This window comes from Muntiacus reevesi, chromosome 1 (assembly GCF_963930625.1).
Source record: "Muntiacus reevesi chromosome 1, mMunRee1.1, whole genome shotgun sequence".
Taxonomy (NCBI): domain Eukaryota; kingdom Metazoa; phylum Chordata; class Mammalia; order Artiodactyla; family Cervidae; genus Muntiacus; species Muntiacus reevesi.
Window position 1 is genome coordinate 97,755,636 of NC_089249.1, and position 21,807 is coordinate 97,777,442.

The following is a 21,807-nucleotide window of genomic DNA, read 5'->3' on the forward strand; positions in this document are numbered from 1 at the left end:
CACCAGGGAAGCCCTTTCTATAAAGCAGAGCCTTGGGACAAAGATTTCTTTGAAGTTTTATATTCATCAAAGGAGTTGATGGAAGAAATTGTGTTTGTACTTTGTGGTAAAGTTGACTGACTAACTCATATATAACACTATATTAACCAACCCTAAGGGTTAATCCAAGTAAAGACCAAGCAAGAATTAGGGCCTTAAATATGTAAACAACTTAGTTTCCACTTTTTACCCCAATCCTGTCCTTAGGCATAACATTGTAGATGGAACCAGCTTTGCAAGAATGCTAGAAAACAGCAGATAAAATCCACCGAGTTGGGGTTTAATCAAAGTAATATACTCTTTAGAAGAATTTGAGAATCCAGATTAAAAAGAACATTTCATTTCCATTTGTTATATACCTAAAAGTGAATTTATTAAAAGCAGATCACATCACTTCAGGAAATTCAGGAAACTATATCTAAATACACTGAACGCAAGATATTCCTCATCAATTTAGATTCTTATGGCGTCATAAAGATAAAATGCAGATGAATAGATTTAGATCAGGCCTTCATTAAATTTTAGAATTAGCTTTTGGAAAACTGTGTATTGAAATGTTCAGTCTGATTCCTGAGCAGGTGACAAAGCCACGAGTGGATAATGATAAAGTGCATCGCTGCTGGAAATAACATAGTCTGCCTTTGGTTTGTGCTAATAAACTATAAGACAACTTAGACTTCAATTTTAATATTAGAAATCCACCTCATTATAAGTAATCTCAAACTCTGTATGTTATCGGCATTTTCACGTGTAGTCTTTGGTGAGCTTGAAATACAATTTGCTGTTTATGCTTCTAATGTAAATCTCCAATTTCTGGTTGGCCACTCCGGCACTAAGCCAGAGCTCTAATTTATTTCCATCTCTCCTTATTTCTTACATCCAAAGAGACTGTGGGTTTGAATAACAAACATTCAATTGACTTAGACGTGGGGTGGCAGGCAGCACAGGCGTTACCTGTTTACCTTTTATTGCCTTCTTTGAATTGGCTTTTCTGGGAACACAACCAGTAAGACATGCTGTTCCTTCATCTAGTTTTTACCAAGGATATTTATCAGAAGACATCCCCCTCCCTCAGTTCAGCAAGGAGCAGTGGCAGGGTGAAGAATCCAGACTGGAAGTAGGCGTCCAACCTAACACCATCATAGATTATTGCTCTACCAAGTCATGCAGGACTTCACTGTCCTTCAGACTCTGATCATTGTTTTTGACTCCAGGAGATGTTGTCGCTAACACATTTGCAACCTGTGGGACAACAGTGTGGTGGGAATGGAATACACACTGTTTTAGTCACTTTGGAACTTTGCACTGGTTCTTCCCTCCTCTCCCCAACTTGCTGTCTTGCACAGTAATTGGCCTAATAAAAGGCAGAAACAAGAATTTATTACACCTTGGGCGGTACTTAAAACAAACTTTATTCTCAGGAACAGCAGTTATGTCTAGTTGCTGCTGGGTATTTTGATATTTCCTGTAAATACTTAGTCTGAATATATTCAAAGTCAAATTGCTAATCACTCAATTTCCCTGCGACTTTCCTGGTTCCCCAGGTTTTCTCTTATGATACTCCATGTAAACACTGTAATTGGAAAGATACATAGATCAGCATCCCTAGAGTCACATGATCACATCAATCTGTGAAAATAGCATGACTTAAAAATAAAAGTCTCTTAGTACTCTGCCAACAGGCTTTGGCATAATCTTGGCAATCACTTAATTTTTTTTTTTTTGCTGTTATAATTTTTCCCAAGTGGAAATAGTCTCATATTTTGCAGAAGTTGTCCAAGCTAGTGAACATCAATCCATCTTCCTGGGTACTAAATTCGTCAGCTGAGTGTATTCGGTCCACATAGGAATCAGTAAAGTGAGTGTGAAACTGCTCGGTGGCTGCTCCTTTCATCTTAAGAAACTGCAATACAAATTCCTGAAATCGTTTATGCAGGAATTTTTATTCTTTAAATCTTCCAGTGTTAAAGCAACAAGAAAACACTTAGAATGTCCTTTGGTGGAATCTTATTACACTTGTTAATATATGTAAACTGATATTCTTTGATGCCAGCAAGTTCGTTGCCCTTACAGAGAAATCTCTGCACAATGAAACAAAACAGAATGAAGGAGGACAAAATAAAATGTCAGTCTCTGCTGATTCGAATTAGATACATTAACAGATTGTCTGGTAACACAAATTGGCAAGAATACAAAAAATCTACATATTACAGTATTCCAAGAAAAATAACTTCATTTGAATACAAAAGGATAGATACACTTTCTTTTTTCCTGTAGCCACTCTTGGGGACAGTGGATGTGCTTGCACTGGGATGACTCAGTGCTGCTAAGATACATAGGGTATGACTGGCTGGAGCTTTTGGAGGGGGCTGTTACACGTGTGCATTACTAACATCAGACAAAGAAATCTTTCAACCAACAAGGGTTACAGAGCAACGGTTCACTAAAGCACAGGTTGGAAGGGGGTTCAGGGGCTGAAGCAGGCCAATATGGCAGCTTGTAACAGACTTCCTTAGACCCACAACGCACTGCCAGCAAAGGATGCTTCTATTTGGTTGGTCCACACACAGGGCCGGGTGGTGCTGGGGCACGCCACGTGCCTGTAGCAAATGTTTTTCGGTTGGTTGATTTGTTGTTGTTGTTGTTTTTCCTTCCTTTTGGGGGGCTGTCACAGCCTTTCCGATGGGTGGTAAGCTCTGCAGCTGGCAATGTGATTCGCAGTGATAATATCAACAGCTGCCAACTCCTCTGGGAGTCAGAAATTAACAGTCTTGACTCAGGTGTGCTGTCCACGGCTGATAAATATGGCTTAGTTCAGTTAGGCCTTCTTTGTACACTGTGTTTGAGTGGGGGTGTCTGAGGGCGGGTTTCCTATGTTAGCAGCAAACGCTGGGGCTGTGTGTGCTTCCCCAGAGCACGGCCCGTCCGGTGGCTGGGTGCGCCGCTAGATGCCCCGGGGGCCGGCTGCCCCCCGCAGAGCGGCCAGCAGCGGCAGCAGCGCCAGCAGCGCGCGCGAGCCGCGCGGGGGCGCGCCCTGGCCGGAGCCGGGGCCGCAGCTGCCCGCCTCCTCGCAGCGCAGCTTCTCGCACAGGATGCCGGTGTAGGCGGCGGGACACAGGCAGCGCACGTTGTTGTGGCAGGTCCCTCCGTTCTGGCAGTGCAGGAGCTCGTTGTCGCAGACATTCGCTGCAGAACGAGGGAGGGGGCGCGGGGAGGAGAAGCAGAATCAATTTAAGCTCATCTGGTACATCATGTTTTCAGCTTAAAAAAAAAAATCTCTATCGATCTTGTGCTCCCCCCTCCCCTCCGCACACTAAGCATGTGACTCCGATTTCCAAACAAATGTAGTTTGCTGCCTTTGTTTTGATCATATTAATCCTTTTCATATAGTTTTTTTTTTTTTTTTTTTTTTTTTGCTGCAATCTTGGATATGATCATTGTCCATTTCAGACTATCAAGTACAAAGAAATGTGATACTCCGGGATTGGCAGTATCTTCTCTTCACGGAACTGGGACCTGTTGTGACCTCCAGGGCTGTTCAAGGATAGTGCCTCATACAAGAATGCAGGGCTTTGGAGCCAGATGAATGGAATTAAAATGCAAAGCAGTACTGCTAGAATGACCAAGAACTTCTAAGGGGTGGGCCATTCTCTTTGCGGGTGATTCCAGCGCTGCATGCAGGAAGTCGGGAGCCTGCGGCAAGCATGAGCAGGGAGGGGTGGGGCAGGGGGCAGGCAGCATGCTCCAGGCAAGGTGGCAGCCAGATTCGAGGAGAGAAAGCTTTTCATGGGAGAAGTGTGAGGAAGAGCAGTACATTCGTGCCTAATAGCCTATTAGGATATTTATCGCTTTGTAAATATAGCAAGTAGAGTCCAAGGTTACCCTGATTTCCAGGGATAATAATAAATGCAGTGGTGAAACCCTGATTATCAAAACTTCACTATGTCCATCAATTAATAAATCAGTTTGAATAAATAAAGCAAGCAATTTCAGATACTAAAATTCATTCACAGTCCCTGTCATGTAACTTGCATCTCTAATAATTTATTTCTTCAAAGATCAAGTTTTTCTTGTTATTCCATGTCTCCTATTCCTTTAGATAATCAAGGTTTCACTGATTTAGCAGAATGATAAATAGAACACAGGGAAATGAAACCACCACCAAAGAGGAAAAGAGCTAAGAACACTTCCCAGCAACATTTACCACTTAAGCACTTACTATATAGAACAACTCTGGAATGGGGAGGGGGGTGGCGCAGAGCAGAAAAAGTAGCTTCTTATAAATTATACCATTCTTCATCTTTAAAAAATGTCATAGTCAGATTTCCCCAATTTAACACACACGCACATGCATATTCATACTATCAAGTGTAAAGTATTAAAAAAATATAACCCTCTTATCCCAGTAATAATTCAATAGAGAATATTGCCTTGTCCATTAATCATGTTCAATAGTTATGTCACCTTCAAAAGAAGCTTCTTAAATGTAAACATGCTAATGCTCTATGTGCAAATGAGCTGAGAAAAGATGGTGGTGGGTGCTCAAGAGTTAATAAAAATGTGCCCTAAATAAGGCCCTATCTTCCCACCTTCCACAACAATTCCTTGGAGACCTCTATCATAGTTGTATAATAGATTGGTATAATTTTCAAGTGTATCCCCACCTGCTATCTGTAAATGTTAGAAGTGACTATTAAGGCCTACTAAATCCTTCAGGCTCAAAATATTGATATACAAGGTAGTGTTTCAAGGGTTCTAATGATTATGTAAGCTACGTCTCATAGGGTGACTTAGAAACCATAAATATTAGATCCAAATTATAGTATTTTATGAGTCTTGGTTAAAAAAAAGTCAAGATCTGTAGCTTTGAGGCAAAATCTACAAGAATAGAGTGGTTAAACTCATGGTCAAAACTGACAAAAACCTCACTTTTTTTTTTTTTTTTTTTTTGGTTTTTGTTAATTTGGAAAGCATACATAGGGTTTCAGGATTTTGTTTTGCTTACATTTCAGGAAATATCTGTTTAATTGTGGCAACATGGAATAAACAGATCCAAATAACTGTTTCCATTTAAAGTTAAAGATTCTCAGCATTTCTTGTTCCAGGCAGCAGATTGCTGAATGGGATATTTCCTTTCATTTGGGCACTACACATAGGGAAATATTGTTTCCATCAATATTGATAATTGCTTGCCTTGAATAATTGAGAAGAAATCAATAGTTAATTAAATATCACTCCCCGTAAGAAAAAAAAAAAGCTATTTTTCTTCTTCTTGGACCTGAATGTAAATCAGTTGTTGATCAGAGGTTTCTTTTTTTCCAAGAATCTGGTGATTAAGTTAAAATTCAATACCTTTCCTACATTTAAATAATCTACTAGTTGATGTTGACGATTGTGAGAAATTTAATAAATACTCAAGGACCAGATGTAACCCAGGATTAATATTCACATTAACTGGAGTAATATGTTTTCTATAAGTGATAAGGAGAAAAAATGGAACCTGGAATATATTTAATTACTTTAGAATTTACTTTACAACACATTTCATTTGGTCTCTTGATTGTGCTATTCAGCAAACACAGAGCTTCACCAAATGCACAGATCTCTCTGTTGGAATCATGTGTTAGAAGCACATCTAAACTTAACTACAAATTTTACCTGCTATTCATAAACTTATGCTCCATCTTCATGTCATTTTAAACCAAATTTGTGGTGCCTAATGAATAAAGTAAGTAGTTAACAAATATCATTAAGCTCTTCTTCATCATATAAAACCCTGCACTAAACACCATGAAAAAATAAAAGAAATAGAAAGCATGATCTCTGCTCTTACAAAGTTTAAATCTGGTTGGGAAAATAAAATATATATACAAGAAATAATATAATATAAATTTCATTAAAATACTTTTATCAGTTCTTCCAGCTCAATCAGCATCTGTTGCATGTCAGGTGTGCTGCTAAATCTACTGCTGTATGGTTATAACTCTGTCTGCCCTAAAGGAGCTCACAGTTTTGCGGAAAACAAACAAATGAACATGTACAGAAATAATTATGATGCAATATGAAAAAAACTATAAAGGAAGCAAACTGCTAGGGGACCTCAAATGCTGGTGTAAGTAATTATCTGGGGGAAGATTTGAGAAGAATATAGAAAGGAGATTGTATTTGAACAATGGCATGCATCAGGCAAATATTGGTAGAAAAACACTGTGGTTGGGGAAGCTCTATCAGTAAAGGCAAGAAGATGTGAAAATACTTTGTGCTGACTGTTAAGCATTTGTCACTCAAGTCTAAATCCACCCTTCCTTCTGATGTTGAGGCTGAAACCCTGCAAATTTTCTCCTGGTGTCCACCTACAGGGTCCATTAGAGAGAACAGAGACGGCAGGAGGAAGGAAGCAGAGATTTCCCTTTCCCAGATTCAGGGCTCTTCCTAAGAGTATTGTCCCAACAAGGGCCCCACCTCCCAACAGCAGCGGTTTGTTCTGGGGCTCAGCCTTTTCAGAACCAGTTTCAGAGACTGAAAACCCTTAGAGGTTTCTGCATCAACCTGGCAGCATTCCTTCTCTAGAGGTGTGAGTCCCAGCTCCAAGGGGTTCCTGCCTAACATTTCAGGGCTAATAGTAGCAGCCAGGCATTCCCTCTCCTAAGAGACATGGGTCCCACATCTGTGGGGTCTCTCCTCCAAACTGTTAATTTCTAATAACCCCATCCTGTTCTTTCACTGCTCCCACAATTGATAATTTCTGAGTTATTTCAGTGTCTTCTTCTCATGTCTAAATTCTAAAGCACCTGTTTAACCATTCCTTTAGTAAATTCTCTCTACTGAAATACGTAGCATGGGTTCACTTTTCTGACTGGAGCCTGAGAGACACGTGGAAAATGCTGGTGAATGATGAAGATTCTGTGTAACATGCTACAGAATTATCTAAAGAGTTTAGATAATAAGCAATGGGAGGCTGTCAAAGACCTATGGGCAGGACGGTGATTTAAAGGGGGAAAGGTGAGGCTAGACCTGAGAAAGGACAGGCTGGAGGCAAGGTGACCAGATACTTCAACACAATAGGCTTGGTATAGGTTAGAGCAGTGGGGAGGAGGAAGGAAGAACATATTTGGAGGCAGGTTATTTGAAATAGGTAAGAGAAAGTCTGAGGTTCCTATTTTTGACATTTGGACACATCATAATGTAATTTATTAAGAAAAGACTGGAGGCAGGGTTTGGTTAGGGAAGGAAATAAACTTTTTTTTTTTTTTTTTTTTTTTATCTGTTGACTGAGAGGGATCACAGGCTCTTCTGCAGGGGTCTTGCTATTAGTTGGAAAAAACTAGTTAACAGTTCAGGAGGTAGTTCTTCCTGGAGATACAGATTTGGAACAGGGGTGATGGTGGTCATTGTTACAAATAGTGAAGAGAAAGGAACAGAAGACCTCATCTGCTAGAATATAGATTATGTTGAAAGGAAAACTGCAAACAGAACCCTGAAGAATATTCTCATCTAAGCCATAGGCAAAGAAAGAAAAACCAGGAATGATGCCGAGAAAAAAAGATCTCAACAAAATGCAGTGATGATATGAGGTTATAAAGTTAATCACAAAAGTCTTCCTGCTGTGGTTAGCTGGATCTAGGAATAGACTGGAAGAGTACAAGACGAAGGGCACTTTCAGCTGGGTAAAGGAAATATGCAAAGTAAGCCCTGCATGCTCTTGATTGAATCTGACAGAAGGGATTTTAGAATAATTAGAAAAAGGATTGGAGGAATTTGAGGAATTAACGTTTAATAGAGGTCTTTGGTTGTCAGTCTAAAGCAGTAGCTTTCAACAGTGGATGATTCCCCCCCCCCCCCACACACACAGGACATCTGACAACATCTGGAGATGTGTTTGGGTGTCACATCTTGGGGGAGGGCATGGTGCTGGCATCTCAATGGGTAGAGATGCTACTAAATATCCTTCAATAAACAGGGTCGCCCCCTCTCCCACCCAAATAAAGAATTACTCCTCAGTTAATGTTGGTGATAAAATGTTGAAGGTCTGAATCAGGTTATCAGCCACAGCAATGAAGATGGGCAGCTGTCTTTACATATGTTGGGGGAAGGAAAATGAAGACTCCTTAGTGATCAGAGAGAGCAAGCTTTCAGGTGCAGAACCATAGGAATTAAGATGACTGTAGTACTCAAAACGGAAGTATGAGCAGATTATCTTCCTGGGGGAGTTAAATACAGATGATGAACATTTAAGACAGACCACTGAATATTGCTTACCATTAAAGAGAAACCAAAATCACTCTTGTCATGTAATTTGTTCTGTACCTTGCTCTGATAGAAATCAAAGCTTGTGGAAATTTTAAGAACTATCTAGACAAGCTCTAGATGAGGAAATTGAAAACATTTAAGGGTAGCTCTAGAACTGCAGGTCTCCAAATTTATAGATTACTGCTTTTCACATAGAAGAGAACAGTCGGAAGAAATGCAGGGAATGTGTTGCACAGTGTGCAACGCTTTCCATGCTCCTTAAGACAATATAAATAACTTCTGTAGATCCTCCGGTTTTCATTTGTATTGACCAACTGATCTGTTTTCATATCATACTGAGTGGAGGTCTTGTTGACAACATTAAATTTCACATCTTCTAGAGTTCCACCACATTCTGGCAGAGCTCCAAAAACAAATCAGCCCATACATAAAATACCAAAAATATCACCGGTCTAGGTTGGGAACGGCAAATAGGTTGTATATGCTCTCATTTCCTCTTCCTCTATGTAGAAAACATAGCTAATTAATCATGGCATTCTCTTGCACTAACCTTCAGAATTCCTTTCAACACAAGGTTTTGTAATAACGAAGAACCTTTTATATTCTATTACAAATTAATCACCCAAAGGGATGTTGCCTATAAGCTTAAGTGATACATAATGGCCCATCTCTGAGAACCCTGACTCCAAGGTAATGAGCATCAAGCTATTAATAAAATATCTTTATCTCACAGAGAACATCCCCACCAGGCCCACGTGTGAATCACTGCAGGGAGGAAGAAGCTAACATATCACCTCTGGAAGCTGACCAGAACCAGAAAATGTTTGACATTATTCTCTCCCCTTTTAGTATAAAAGAAGCCTGAATTCTAAACAGGCAAGATGGTTCTTTGGGGTACAAGTCCACCAATTTTTCAGTCTGCTGGCTTTCTGAATAAAATCTCTCTTCCTTGTTCCAACAACTCCTCTTGACTTACTGGCTTGTTGTGCGGCAAGCAGTATGAGCATGGACGTGGTGACAGTTTCAGGCATCGACCACCAGTTGATGGAACTGCCGAGAGGATAACATTTACAAAACCTTGGCATTAGCTCCATTTCATCTTGCATATCACTGCAGATTAAAAATCCAAATGGGATTTCTACGCAACAAGCACTTTGCAGTTATCACTTCTTTATTTGGTACCCTTCTGTGTGAATTTGCCTCAAACTGAAAATGCTGACCTTATTTTGTTAAATATTTATGTTAAGCATGTCCTAATTTTTTTTCTTCATTGCAATTGACAAACTAAGAATGTGCTACCTCTATAAATAGTGAAGGTTCATTTTTAAATCTCTCACATAAGACTTGATTTAGTATTGGAAACAAATTGTTATTTGTTAGATACAATTACTAGGGCCTCCTAGGTGGCTAGGTGGTAAAGAATCTGCCTGCCAATGCAGGACACACAAGAGACACAGGTTGGATCCCTGGGTTGGGAAGATCCCCTGGAGGAGGAAATGGCAACCCGCTCCAGTATTCTTGCCTGGAGAATCCTATGGACAGAGGAGCCTGGTGGGCTACAGTCCATAGGGTCACAGAGTCAGACACGACTAAGCAACTGAGCATGCATGCAGGCACAATTATTATTATGAGAAAATATAAATCCTTATATACAGAAAAAGCTAATACTACTTTGCTAACAGTTTGATTACATTCTAAAGGATCATTTTACTATTGATAGAAATAAATTCATTATGATGTGCCCAATATCACACCATGTAACCTATAATCCCGTGATGTTTCAATATTAGGAATGCTTTCAAACCAAGACAATCTTTGGCCCTTGATAGATAAGGTTACAGTATTAATGTTAGACCCAGAGTTGTATGGCTAAAAGATGAAAAGTGGAATCCTGATGGAAAGGCTGAAGACAGCAAGGTGTTCTAATAGCTCTGATAAACAAGCCACCATAGTAGATATTGTATTCTATTACAAATTAATCACCAAAGGGGTGTGCCTATAAGCTTAAGTTATACATAATGGGAACCCTGCCTCCCAGGTAATGAACATGAAGCTTTTAATAAAATATCTTTGTTTGGCTCACAGAAAATATCCCTATCAGGCCCACCTGTGAATGACTACGGGAGGAAGAAACTAATACATAAGCTCCTATATAAACTAGTTGTTACAAATTTATAAAAACACTCAGAATTTTCACAGTGAAAGAATAGGAACAGACAGCATTTCCTCCCCCCTCTTTCACTTCTTCTTATTCTTCTTTTATCTTGGATCATGAGAGTCACAGGGATGTGACTAAATCATCTGATCCTTTAACTTGCTTTCTGTAGGTTTCCTTCTTGTCATCCACTTTTCCCCTTTCTAAACTGCAAACTATCGTCAAAATTTGAATGATAAGACTTTGATTCCTTTTTCCTCTATTCATCATTTCTGGAAGGTATGGAAAAGCAAACTGAGAGGGAACCCCAATGTGCAAGGAGGGCACCAGCCAGGACTCAGAATTGCTACTCATTCTATTCTTCATTTCTTTTGTGACTTGAAGGGTCACTTATCCCCATTATGGTCATGATGACCCATTACATTACCAAAAGGAAGTTTCCTTTTTCTGTTTGGGTCTTGTTCAAAGCTATATACATTTAGGTTTGCCCTGTCGGTAAGCTGCTAGGCTTGAGCAATGCTGGGTCTGTATTTATAGACTTGAAAGTTTCTCTTTTTGGCTTTGTCTCCTGCACTTCAAGGAATCAAGGCAATGCGTTACCATGACAGCCTTCCTTGATGGTTTTATTAATAAAGTGACCTCTACCTTCACCACCTGAAAGAAGCCTAGGATTGCTGAAGGAAAGATATTCCAAATTGTTTCTGTCCTTTTCAAAGAAACGTTGAAGAGTGAATAACCTCCACCAAACAGGCTAATAACAAAGGCATGCGTGCAACATACAGCCCTGACTGAGGCATTTGAGAGCTTGCAGCAGGGAGATGAAGGGCTGTAATAATAACCCATTTATTCAGGCTTGGTGGCTGTTTTACTAAGTTTCGAGATGTGAGATGTAAAACTGAATCTACAGGTTAGCTCCTGGTGTATAGAAGAAACTCTATAGATTGTTGTCTAATGGCCTTTCGGGGGAACTAGAGGTACATTTTTCCTATCTGTTCTTACTTATGTCTGGCCACGATTGGGGATATTGTTGAGTGATAACAACACTGATTAAGAGTCATAAAACCTGAGTTCTAGTTCTGACTAATCACCACTTTGCAGTAAGGCTTTCAACATCATCATGAAACCACTTAGTGACATCCATCCATCATCCAACTAGGCACTGTTCCAGATGATGGACACACGGGGTGAGCCAGATGGACCATGCAGCTGCTTCTGTGGAGCTTACATTCTAGTGGTAGCTATGAAGTTAGGGAGTTTGAAGTAGGTATTTCTAAAGTCCTTTTGAGCTTTATGAGTTGCATGAATATTTCTCATGGAAAGCCTATCATTTTAAAAGGCAAAAAGTGAGGAATTCCTCCTCTTTTTCATCAGATACATGATGACAGTTGGACTTCTCCAATATTGTGAGCTCCAGTGATGACTTGGGTGACTGTTTGGCTTGATCGGTTTTGTCTGCTCGTGTCCTATGGAAGAGAGATAGTTTTTTTCTTATCACTAAAAGCATGAGGTGGTATGAAGAGAATTAGGTGAAGAACTTGTGATTCAAGTCTGGTCTCTGTGGTTAATGGGCTGTGTGAACTTGGGGAAATCATTTAACCTCTTTGTGCCTCTCTTTCTGCACTTCTAAGGCAAGGATAATAACACTTGTCCTACTCATCGACCTCACAGTCGTTGGAAGCCTCAAGATGAATTATGTGACGGTGCTTTAAAAAATATAAAATCTTAGTATACTTTGTTAATGTTCAATACCTTCCCAGTTTCCCTTAATGCTACAAGCTCAGAGTGGAAGAGTGAGGTGCTTATTTCTATATCTGCCAGAAGAATGAATTAATCACTACCTATCCAATTCAAGGTACTTGAAGTGAAAAGGAAGTAGATGTTGTACTCTCTCAAAGACAGCATCTCTATATATCCTCTGAGGGCATGAATCTTGAGACAGCGTGGGGTCAAACATGCAGCTATTGAATATTTTAATTCAACTGTTGTGTACTTGCAAGGTCAGTGTGGACAGGCAGTGCCTGTTTTCTCAAAGGTGACCTGTATATACTTGCATTCAATGCGCATCCTCCTGTGCCAATCCGAGTACCTAAGGTGTGTTTTCAGAAGAGCAATGGTGATACTGCCCCTTGGCCAATCTTTAGCCTCTGCAATGCTGAAGCAGTATCTGTATAGATTGAAACCTGGGAGCCATCAAGTGGAAACATCCTTGCTTTCCTGCTCTCAGCCTACATGCCTGTCAGCCTTTTTTCATCAGGGACAGTGACGCTGGTGGCATAATCCCTGTGTGACAGCAGCCAGCCCACTTTGTTTCACTGTAATGAGGCCAAGGAGCAGAGCTAAAGGGGCTGTAGTGAACAATGTGGAGCTGTCAGCAAGTGGTCAGACACGTCTGGGTAATCAAGTACAGCAGGTTCTGACATTACAGAGCAACCATTCTATACTTATTCATCTAATATCAAAGCACTGATTAAGGGAGTGACACTTGCTCTTGTCCAATAAAGAAATGCTACTCAAAACATCATAAGAAAGCCATGTTCATTTGAAAGGCCTACGTCTGTAGTATATGGTAACTCAGCTAGCATGAATGAGATAACAGATGACTCGAATGCAGGAGCTAGAGGCATTGCCCAAACACCTCCAAGTTTTTAGCTGTTCCAACCTGAAAAAAAAAAACCACAAAAAACCTTTGCTGATATTGAGATATAATTAATTCACTGAGAATCCCACAAACCAAAGGCTGGTCACCTTTCCTAAAGCGATCATTAATGATGTATTGAAATCCTATTTAGGTCAACATCTCAGACACAGACGCAGGCAAGATGCTCATAAAAATGGTGCTGAGAAATCACAGTTTCTCATCGGGTATCAGAAAATGCACTTGTCTAGTTTAATAAAAATGTGCAAGCTCTACTCTTCTTGCCCAAGGTGAAAGATGGCATTCATTGGGAGGCATAGTCACACACAATGGCAACATACACCAGGGTATAAACCATCATTTCAAAGTACATGACATTATGTCAAAAGAGAAAGTACAAATATTTATCCAGCGTGAACCCCGTAAGTACAGACATGTACCTCTCAAGTACCTTATGTAATATAAACTTAAGAGAATGTGCCAGGACAGATTCTACCAAAATGTGACCAATGTTTATCTCTGGCTGGTAGCAGTGCAACTGATTTTAATAACTTTAATTTTCATCTTTACACATTTTACTCTTTCCAAATTGCCTGGAACAAATATAGAGTCCTTTGAAAATACTGAAAGTGTTAGCCACTTGGTCATGTCCGACTCTTTGTGACCCCATGGACTGTAGCCCACCAGGCTCCTCTGTCCATGGAGATTCTCCAGGCAAGAATACTGGATTGGGTAGCCACTCCCTTCTCCAGGGGAATCTTCCTGACTCAGGGATTAAACCCAGGTCTCCTGCATTGCAGACAGATGCTTTGTCATCTGTTAATAAAAAGAATTGTTACTTGAGAAAATAAAAATATCTTTTACTAAGATGATAAAGGTAATTTTAAAAAATGAATCATGTGACCATATTTTGCCACATTTCAATATTTGTTATTAATATATATTCCTAGTCAAACTACCAATTATCTTAAATGTCTACAAAAATTATCTCACAAAAGGCAAGAGTTCCTACATAATCCTATAATTGTAAGAGAAACTTAGACACAAGGATTCCTTGTCTTGCAGAAGGCTGCATAGCTTCAGGTGTGAATGGAACCAGCAGGGTCTCCTGAGCTAAAGGCATCTGTAGCCCAAGGGCCATCTCATGTGAACTAGTGCAGACTAATGGAACATGAGGGGACATTTTTACACTCGAAGATCAAAAACAGTGATGACTTTAATCGAACCTCCCACCACCTTTTCAGTAGAGGGGCTCATGGTCAGATTTAACCTAAAGAAAATGTATTTCATGCTGCTTGAACTTGTGAGAAACTCATATCTGCTATATTTGTACATGTCTGCACCACATATATGACCTGTTCATTGTGGCTGTATCACAAATATTCAGCCTTGTCTCTGGCAGAAATAAATGCCAAATAAATAGTTATTAAGCAAGTAAACAGAAGTTGTCTTTTATTGCCTGCCTTCTTCTGAGTGGTGAATACAAACATATTATTAGTAGACTGATATCAATATAGTTGGATAGATAGTAAGGATATCCACTTACTAGATAGATAGGTTGGATAGTGGGAAGAAGAAGAAGGAACATTTCCTTGATGGTCTTATTTTAGTTTCCACAGAGTGGGAGGTAAAGCTTCTGCTGAGCATGAGGCAGAGTAGAGCTGGGGTTAACTCATGCTCTAGAGTTAAGGGAAGGGGGAGACATTTTGCAGGGAATGGGAAGAAGTTAACCAGGAATATGTAGAAAAATTGCTGGTCAGCTTTGACATTCCAGCTCAGCTTGTATGTCATGATTTGTCAGGGCTTCTCATACGTGAATCCATAATGGAGAGCATTAGCTAGAAGAGAATGGTGATTAGTTTTGGGTTTCTTCCTTTAATGATACAATATGTCTTGGGAAGGGTGGGAGAGAGGGGAAGAAGCAAGGGTAGGCAGATGAGTTAAGAGATTAGAAGCACTCCTTTCATTTTTCATTAGTCAAAACACATTACCTCTCATTATAATTTTGGCATTGTGGGTAATATGAAGGCAAAGAAATATGACAAGGACGGAACTTAGTGACATGCTTCTTTTCATCAGAAGGTGATTAGTTAAGTTTGGAACACAGGCTAAAGGAAAATCCAGATGGAGCTGTTCTATGTGGGACTGGGGTGGAGCTGATAGACCATCATAGCACATAGAAAAATGCAAGAACAAAGACTTGGTGTTCCTTGAGAATTATAAGACAATTCATATAGCTCCATTCAGAGCTGAAGGCAGATCTGTAAGACATTTCACATTCTGAGTAGGAAGGAAGAGCTCTGCTACAGGCTTTTGATTTTCGGCATTAAGAAATTCAAGTATCTGTGGCTGAAAGGAGATAATTGTGTCATTAATTCACATGCATGATTTTTTTTTTTTTGAGACAGAATTTCAATGCCTTTGAGCACTTTGTAAAGCTAAAATATAATCTGAGTTTCCTGTTTGTCGAGCTATAGCCAAATGTCTCCTTAGAGACTTAATTTTTCCTATATATACTTGGCAGGAGTGTTCTAAATATGGTCTAAGCCCTCTTAGGATTTTTAAACAGCAGGGATATTTAAGTATGAAAAATAGCTACTAAAATCACACAGTAGTAACTTTTCTTAATGATTTTTTTCCCCCCTGGGAATCACTATAATTCACTTTTGTCTTCTGTGGCCTTGCTGTCACCATAATCACCTCCTGACAATGTCAAACCAAGTCTTGGGAGGTGATATTATAATGTCAGGATGAAACAAAGCCATTTTCCTGTTAATGCCAATGTCAAAGCAAAATGAATTGATGTCGATAAATTCAAGGTGAAGAAAACAACATTACGGAATCAAGAGAATGTGCAAAATGATGACATGAGTCATTTAGGGATACTGGAACCAAACAAAAATGACTGCTAATTTTCAAAAATGTACTAGCTATTGCACTGGGGACCAGGCATTTAAGTGATCTAAAATATATTAGTGAGGTTAGGAAAGGACAAAGGGGTTACAATTATGGACAAGTCATAAGCATACCTTTTCAATAAAGTCGCACCTCATTGCAACTTACATCATCTTCCCCCATTGATAAATTCTTGAGACACTCAAAATTTGAACTGTAAAATCTTGCCCTTAATTGTGTTCTGTGGTGGTGTCCAGAAGTCTGGGGTCAAATACTGACATCACCACTCATGGCTTTCCAATCTGAATTTTTTTTAAAAAATTCTTTTTTTTATCTGTAACAGAGGCCATTTCACAGGGCTGCTATGAGCACGAGAGATCATTCAACACAATTATTAAGTGCTTTTTAAGTGCCAGTCACTGCGCAAAGTCCTACAACAAAAAGACAAACCAGAAGAGCCACAGAAACAGGGTTTATTTTTATAGGTTCATGTATTTGCATCTCATTAGATAATGTAACTTCACAAAGTGGATGCTGTTGTGTCCTCTAGTTCACTTTCATCATTAATAATTCCTAGCTTCTTTGGTGCTTAAATACTCATTGATTTGAAAAATATAATCTTTCACTCCTCTTGCTTCTTACATGAAAAAATAATTGCAATTTATTTCGCTTTCTTTAATGAAGAGGAAAACAGACAAAAATTCTTATTAAAGAAAGTGTTTACATAAAGACAGGGATGCGAGACCAGCTCATGAGTAACATTAAGTAATTCTAGGCAACACAACTTTTACTTAAACTAAACTTCAAACATGAAGAATTAGAAAGAGGTACTCAGAGTCTTTTCTCAACATCCAAAAGAATCCTTTCATAGTTGCTTAAGAAAAAGGTGCAGGAATGAGAATAAATCCATATAGTAGATGATCTGAAGAGGAAATGAAGCCATTGCAAGTATGCAGAAGGGCGTTTTATGACTTTCCCTAAGAAGAGCAAGGCTGCTATATCTCAGGAGAGAAGAGAGCTGGTTAGACAGAAATCAAGAGGCTAGCAAGCAATGTGTAGAAGCTATGCCTTCTGGGGCTCTCAGATCCAGCAGCAGGAAGAAAAAAAATTATAAATTGGTTTAGATACAACTGGGAGGCTGTGAACATTATTTAAAGTACAGTGAAAAGATCTTAGTGCTTCTCTTTGAAGCAGACTAAGGCATACCAAGGTTAGATGAAGCAGGGATGAATAAGATTTGGATGGGCTGGTTAAAGAGAAGTCATACAACATGCTTTGAAAATATCTTGTTCTAATGCATTTCACTTTCTTCAACATCTCTGATACTTCTCTTTGAATATATGTAATTTTATATAATAAAGGCTCAGATGGTTAAGTGTCTGCCTGCAATGTGGAAGACCTGGGTTCGATCCCCGGGTCGGGAAGATCCCCTGGAGAAGGAAATGGCAATCCACTCCAGTACTCTTGCCTGGAAAATACTATGGACAGAGGAGCCTGGTAGGCTACAGTCCATGGGTTCGCAAAGAGTCGGACATGACTGAGTGACTTCACTTCGCTTTTTAAAGAGTTATTACAGAATATATGCTCTGTGAAGATAAGAATTTTGACTTATCCAAATCCTTTTTTTGATTTTGTGCATGCCTCAAAGATTGCCTAGTATCCAATATCTATTGAGTATGAGTATTTTTACATGAGTGAACAAGTGAATTTTACAGAAAAAAACTCACATATTCCCTACTCATTGTTTTATTTCTTCTTCTAGAATACTTTCCCATGGTGTTTATTCTCTGTCCCCTAAATCAAATTGCATAGAAGGGCTATGGCCAGATTGAGGTCTCACTCACAATCTTCTGTGGCTGCTGAATGGATAATTCTGAAGTCAGGATCCCCCACAATATGAGGAGATCAGAATCTCCCCATTGTCTGCTTTCACTCCCCACTGTGAACTTTCTACTCCTGGCTAATCTATTCACTATCTTTTCTCGCAGTCATGTACAGATATGAGAGTTGGAACATAAAGAAGGCTGAGCACCAAAGAACTGATGGTTTCCAACTGTGATGCTGGAGAAGACACTTGAGAGTCCCTTGGACAGCAAAGAGATCAAAGCAGTCAATTCTAAAGGAAATCAACCCTGAACATTCATTGGAAGGACTGATGCTAAAGCTGACGCTCCAATATTATGGCCACCTGATATGAAGAGCTGACTCATTGGAAAAGACCTTGATGCTGGGAAAGATTGAGGGTAGGAGAAGGGGATGACAGAGGACCAGATTGCTGGATGGCATCACCCACTCAACGGACATGAGCTTGAGCAAACTCTGGGAAGTAGTGAAGAACAGGAAAGCTTGGCATGCTGCAGTCCATGGGGTCGTAAAAAGTCCAACATGACTTAGCGACTGAACAACAACAATCTGAAATATATACACAAAATTATTAATAAAATAAAATTATAATTAAGAGGATAGACATTTGTACATGTTATCTTGCAGAATATTTTCACTCACCAGGCAGGAGTTATTATCATTACTATTTCCACTTTACAGGAAACCTGTGCATCTTACCCGAGTTTCACTAGTGGCCAAGTGGAGAGGCAGGACTAGAACTTAGACTACTCTGACTCCATAGCACTATCAGTCCCTGGTATCCTCCCGTCCTTCTGTTGTATGCTGGCCTCTGAGTTGGTGCCTCTGCTCCTGGCCTGTCCTTCCCAAAACTCCCCACATATCTCTAAGTGTCCAGCTCATGAATAACACCCACCATAGTTTCTCTGACTGTTCCAGCCTTCAGACACCAGTCCTGCTTTTCAAACCTTACAGCTGATGATGTAGATCTAGCTATGGACATAGATATAAAGGTAGACATAATTTGCATGGCCTGGATCTAAATCTCAGTTCCACCAAATACTAGTTGGGTGACTCCATGCAAATCCCTTGACCTATGTTTGCTTCATTTATGTAATGGAGATAATTTAATACATGATATCTATGTCATAGGACTATGTTGATGAAATAAATTAAGTAAAACATATAAGGCAACTGCAACAATGCCTGACATAAAATCCTTCAGTAAATGTTAAGTTTTATTTGACTCTTCAAAACCTATAGCAAACACTCCTTTTCATGTGAATTTCATGTCTCCTCAACCAAAGCATAAGTGGTGCGAGGGCAGGACGATTTCTGTCTTGTGCTTCCTTTCACTGTCTGCACTTAGCAACATCACGCTTTGTGCAGAGCAAGTGGGAAGTCTATATACATTACTTCCTGGGGGTAGCAGACATCGCTTTGTGCACTCAGCCAGCTTTCATCTTTATATTCTAAACATCTATGCTATTTTCTGGTACATAAGAGGAAATTCTCCAGGATGTTTCTTCCAGCGATTTCTGCATTCCTGAGATCATGTGCTAAGTCACTTTAGCTGTCTCCAACTCTTTGCGACCGTATGAACCATAGCCCACCAGGCTCTTCTGTTCACAGGATTTTCTAGGCAAGAATACTGGAGTGGGTTGCCATTTCCTCCTCCAGGGGATCTTCCCAACCCAGGGATCGAACATGTGTCTCTTAATCTCCTACATTGGCAGGCGGGTTCTTTACCACTAGCGCCACCTGGGAAGCCCTGAGATCATATAAGAGTTAAATGAGTCCAGAGAATAGAACGGAAACAAATCTGAGTTTCATTACTAACTCCAAGTAATGGCTTCAGAAAAGTCCCTTAGCTTAGCTTCTAATACCTTTTGTTTCTGTTTCTTTTGTCATGGAGAGAAGGAGAGCAGCAGGGAAAGAGGACCCAGGAGGACAAAGAGGGAAATTACAGAGTTGGGTTGATCGGGAGAGAAATGCAGTGCCTTCTGAGGGTGTCTCCGGCTGTTTTGGAGGTTTGAAACTCTTAGTTGCTCAGTCGTGTCCGACTCTTTGCAACCCCACGGACTGTAGCCCAGCAGGCTCCTCTGCCCATGGGATTCTTTAGGCAAGAACACTGGCATAGGTTATCATCCCCTTCTCCAGGGGATCTTCCCGACCCAGAGATGGAACCCAGGTCTACTGCATTGCAGGTAGATGGATGGTATTTAAAATTTAAACTCTTCAAGATCTTAAGCTGAAACTTCTTATTGGATTTAGCTTCTGTCCAGGCTGTTTCACTCCAAGGAGCGGAAGGAAGAATGACTCCTGCATGCTCCCCATAAAAAAGCACAGAAGGTTGAACAGGCCAGCCGACAAATCCCCATTCAGATTTGTCCTAAGGCCAAAGCTAAGACACTGATTCAAACAAACACGCTTCTTGCCACTGGCTGTGCTGCTTGGAATGCTGTGTGATCCCACATGGATCATCTTATCTGGTTTTACCTTCCAGAGTTCTGATTGCTTTATTTCATGTAGGCTTCTGATTAATCTGAAGTTCTGTGCTTTTATTTACTCCTCTTTCCCCTGGACTCCTGTTACCTATCACTGATAAGTTAGATCTTCCATCTGTGTCCAGTCACTGATTTCTATGCAGTGCTTGCTTTTTACATGAGGTGCCCCTCACAAGTCAGCCTATGAGGATCTGTTTCAGATACATCTCCAGCCTGTTCACTCAGGCAATTCCTTTGTGCCAATGATGTTTCTGGTTACAGATTTTTATGCTTCTTAAATCAACCTACTGTGTTTAAATGCTCTAGTCAAAAGGCGAGCCTATGTCTGGCCCAGTTTTAACAAGACTAAACCAGGTGGTATATTCACAGGCTGCAAAGAAAGAAAAGATTCAACAAGTTTTTAGAGTATGTAAAGAGGATGACTCTGCTTATGTTAAGTAGAAGGGAAGAAACATAATTCACAGGATGTTGAGCTGAAGGCAAGCTGTTACTTCAAACTTGAATATTGAAACCATTACCTTGTTGCCACTAATTGCTTTCATATTTCCAAAATAATGGTTAGAAGCCTCTTTTTTATAGTCTAAGAAGGAAGTACATAATTTCAAAGTAACCCCAAATCTCCTAAATCCATCAAAATGGAAATATATCTAAAAATGAATACATGGCATTTTTACTGTATTGTGAGCATTAGGCAATTTTCAAGGTTACGGACGATGTGAAGAATGAATAAGTCCTATGATTTAATGAACATATATGGAAATGACTCCTAAGAACAGAACTAGGCCCTCAAATAGACCAGGTAGCAAACTGCTTGGAAAAAACCTTGCAAAACACAAGTACATTTTAGTTCTTGACAATTTTCTAACAAGAACACTTACACTTTCTTTCTACAGAACACTCAACTACCTAAAAATATTTTAATTAATATTATGGATTATTCATTTCTGTTTTAAATTCATCCATTTTATTTTTGGAAAATAAGTGTAAAAAAGCAAAAAAATGAAGGGACCAATGAACTGAAATTGTGAATTATTTTTCCCAGCATTATATAACTAATGTGATGAAAGTTTAGGCAAAAAATCAGTCAGTAATGATAAAATTGCAAAATTACATTGCAAAATTAAAAGGTAAATGAATTGGTATGACCAAGTGATAACCTGCGTGAGATAGATTTATTTTCCAATGCTAGCGTCAGTAGATTCTTAACTGTATTGCCAAGAGCAATACTGTGAGAATAATGGAAAAAAGATTGAAGAACCATATGAAAAAAGTAAAGGATACGTAGTGATTTCCAATCATTAGTTTATTTCCTAAGAATTCGTGTTGATGATGGGTACTTGCCTCATGACATCAAAATGTACGATAAATACATGCTAACTAGAACAGGAGTCTAGTTTGGGACATTCTTAACTGGGAACCAGTGAAGGCACAAATGAAGACTTGAACTGGCAGCAGAAAACCAACGGAGAACCTCACTTCCTGGC

The 21,807-nt window shown here is 39.6% G+C and overlaps 1 protein-coding gene across 9 annotated transcripts in view; it reads right to left on the bottom strand.

Annotated features, from left to right (window-relative positions):
• Window positions 1-1,963: 1,963 nt before the first annotated feature.
• Window positions 1,964-21,807, bottom strand: part of NTNG1 (netrin G1) — a 399,049-nt gene continuing 379,205 nt past the window's right edge. For 7 of the 9 annotated variants that reach the window (XM_065907714.1, XM_065907703.1, XM_065907751.1 and 4 more), the window contains one exon: window positions 1,964-3,225. In XM_065907714.1, coding sequence (XP_065763786.1) covers window positions 2,984-3,225 — 242 coding nt within the window. In that variant the 3' untranslated portion in view covers window positions 1,964-2,983. The remainder of the gene's footprint in view (window positions 3,226-21,807) is intronic. The other 2 variants (XR_010659492.1, XM_065907732.1) reach the window with 2 other exon arrangements.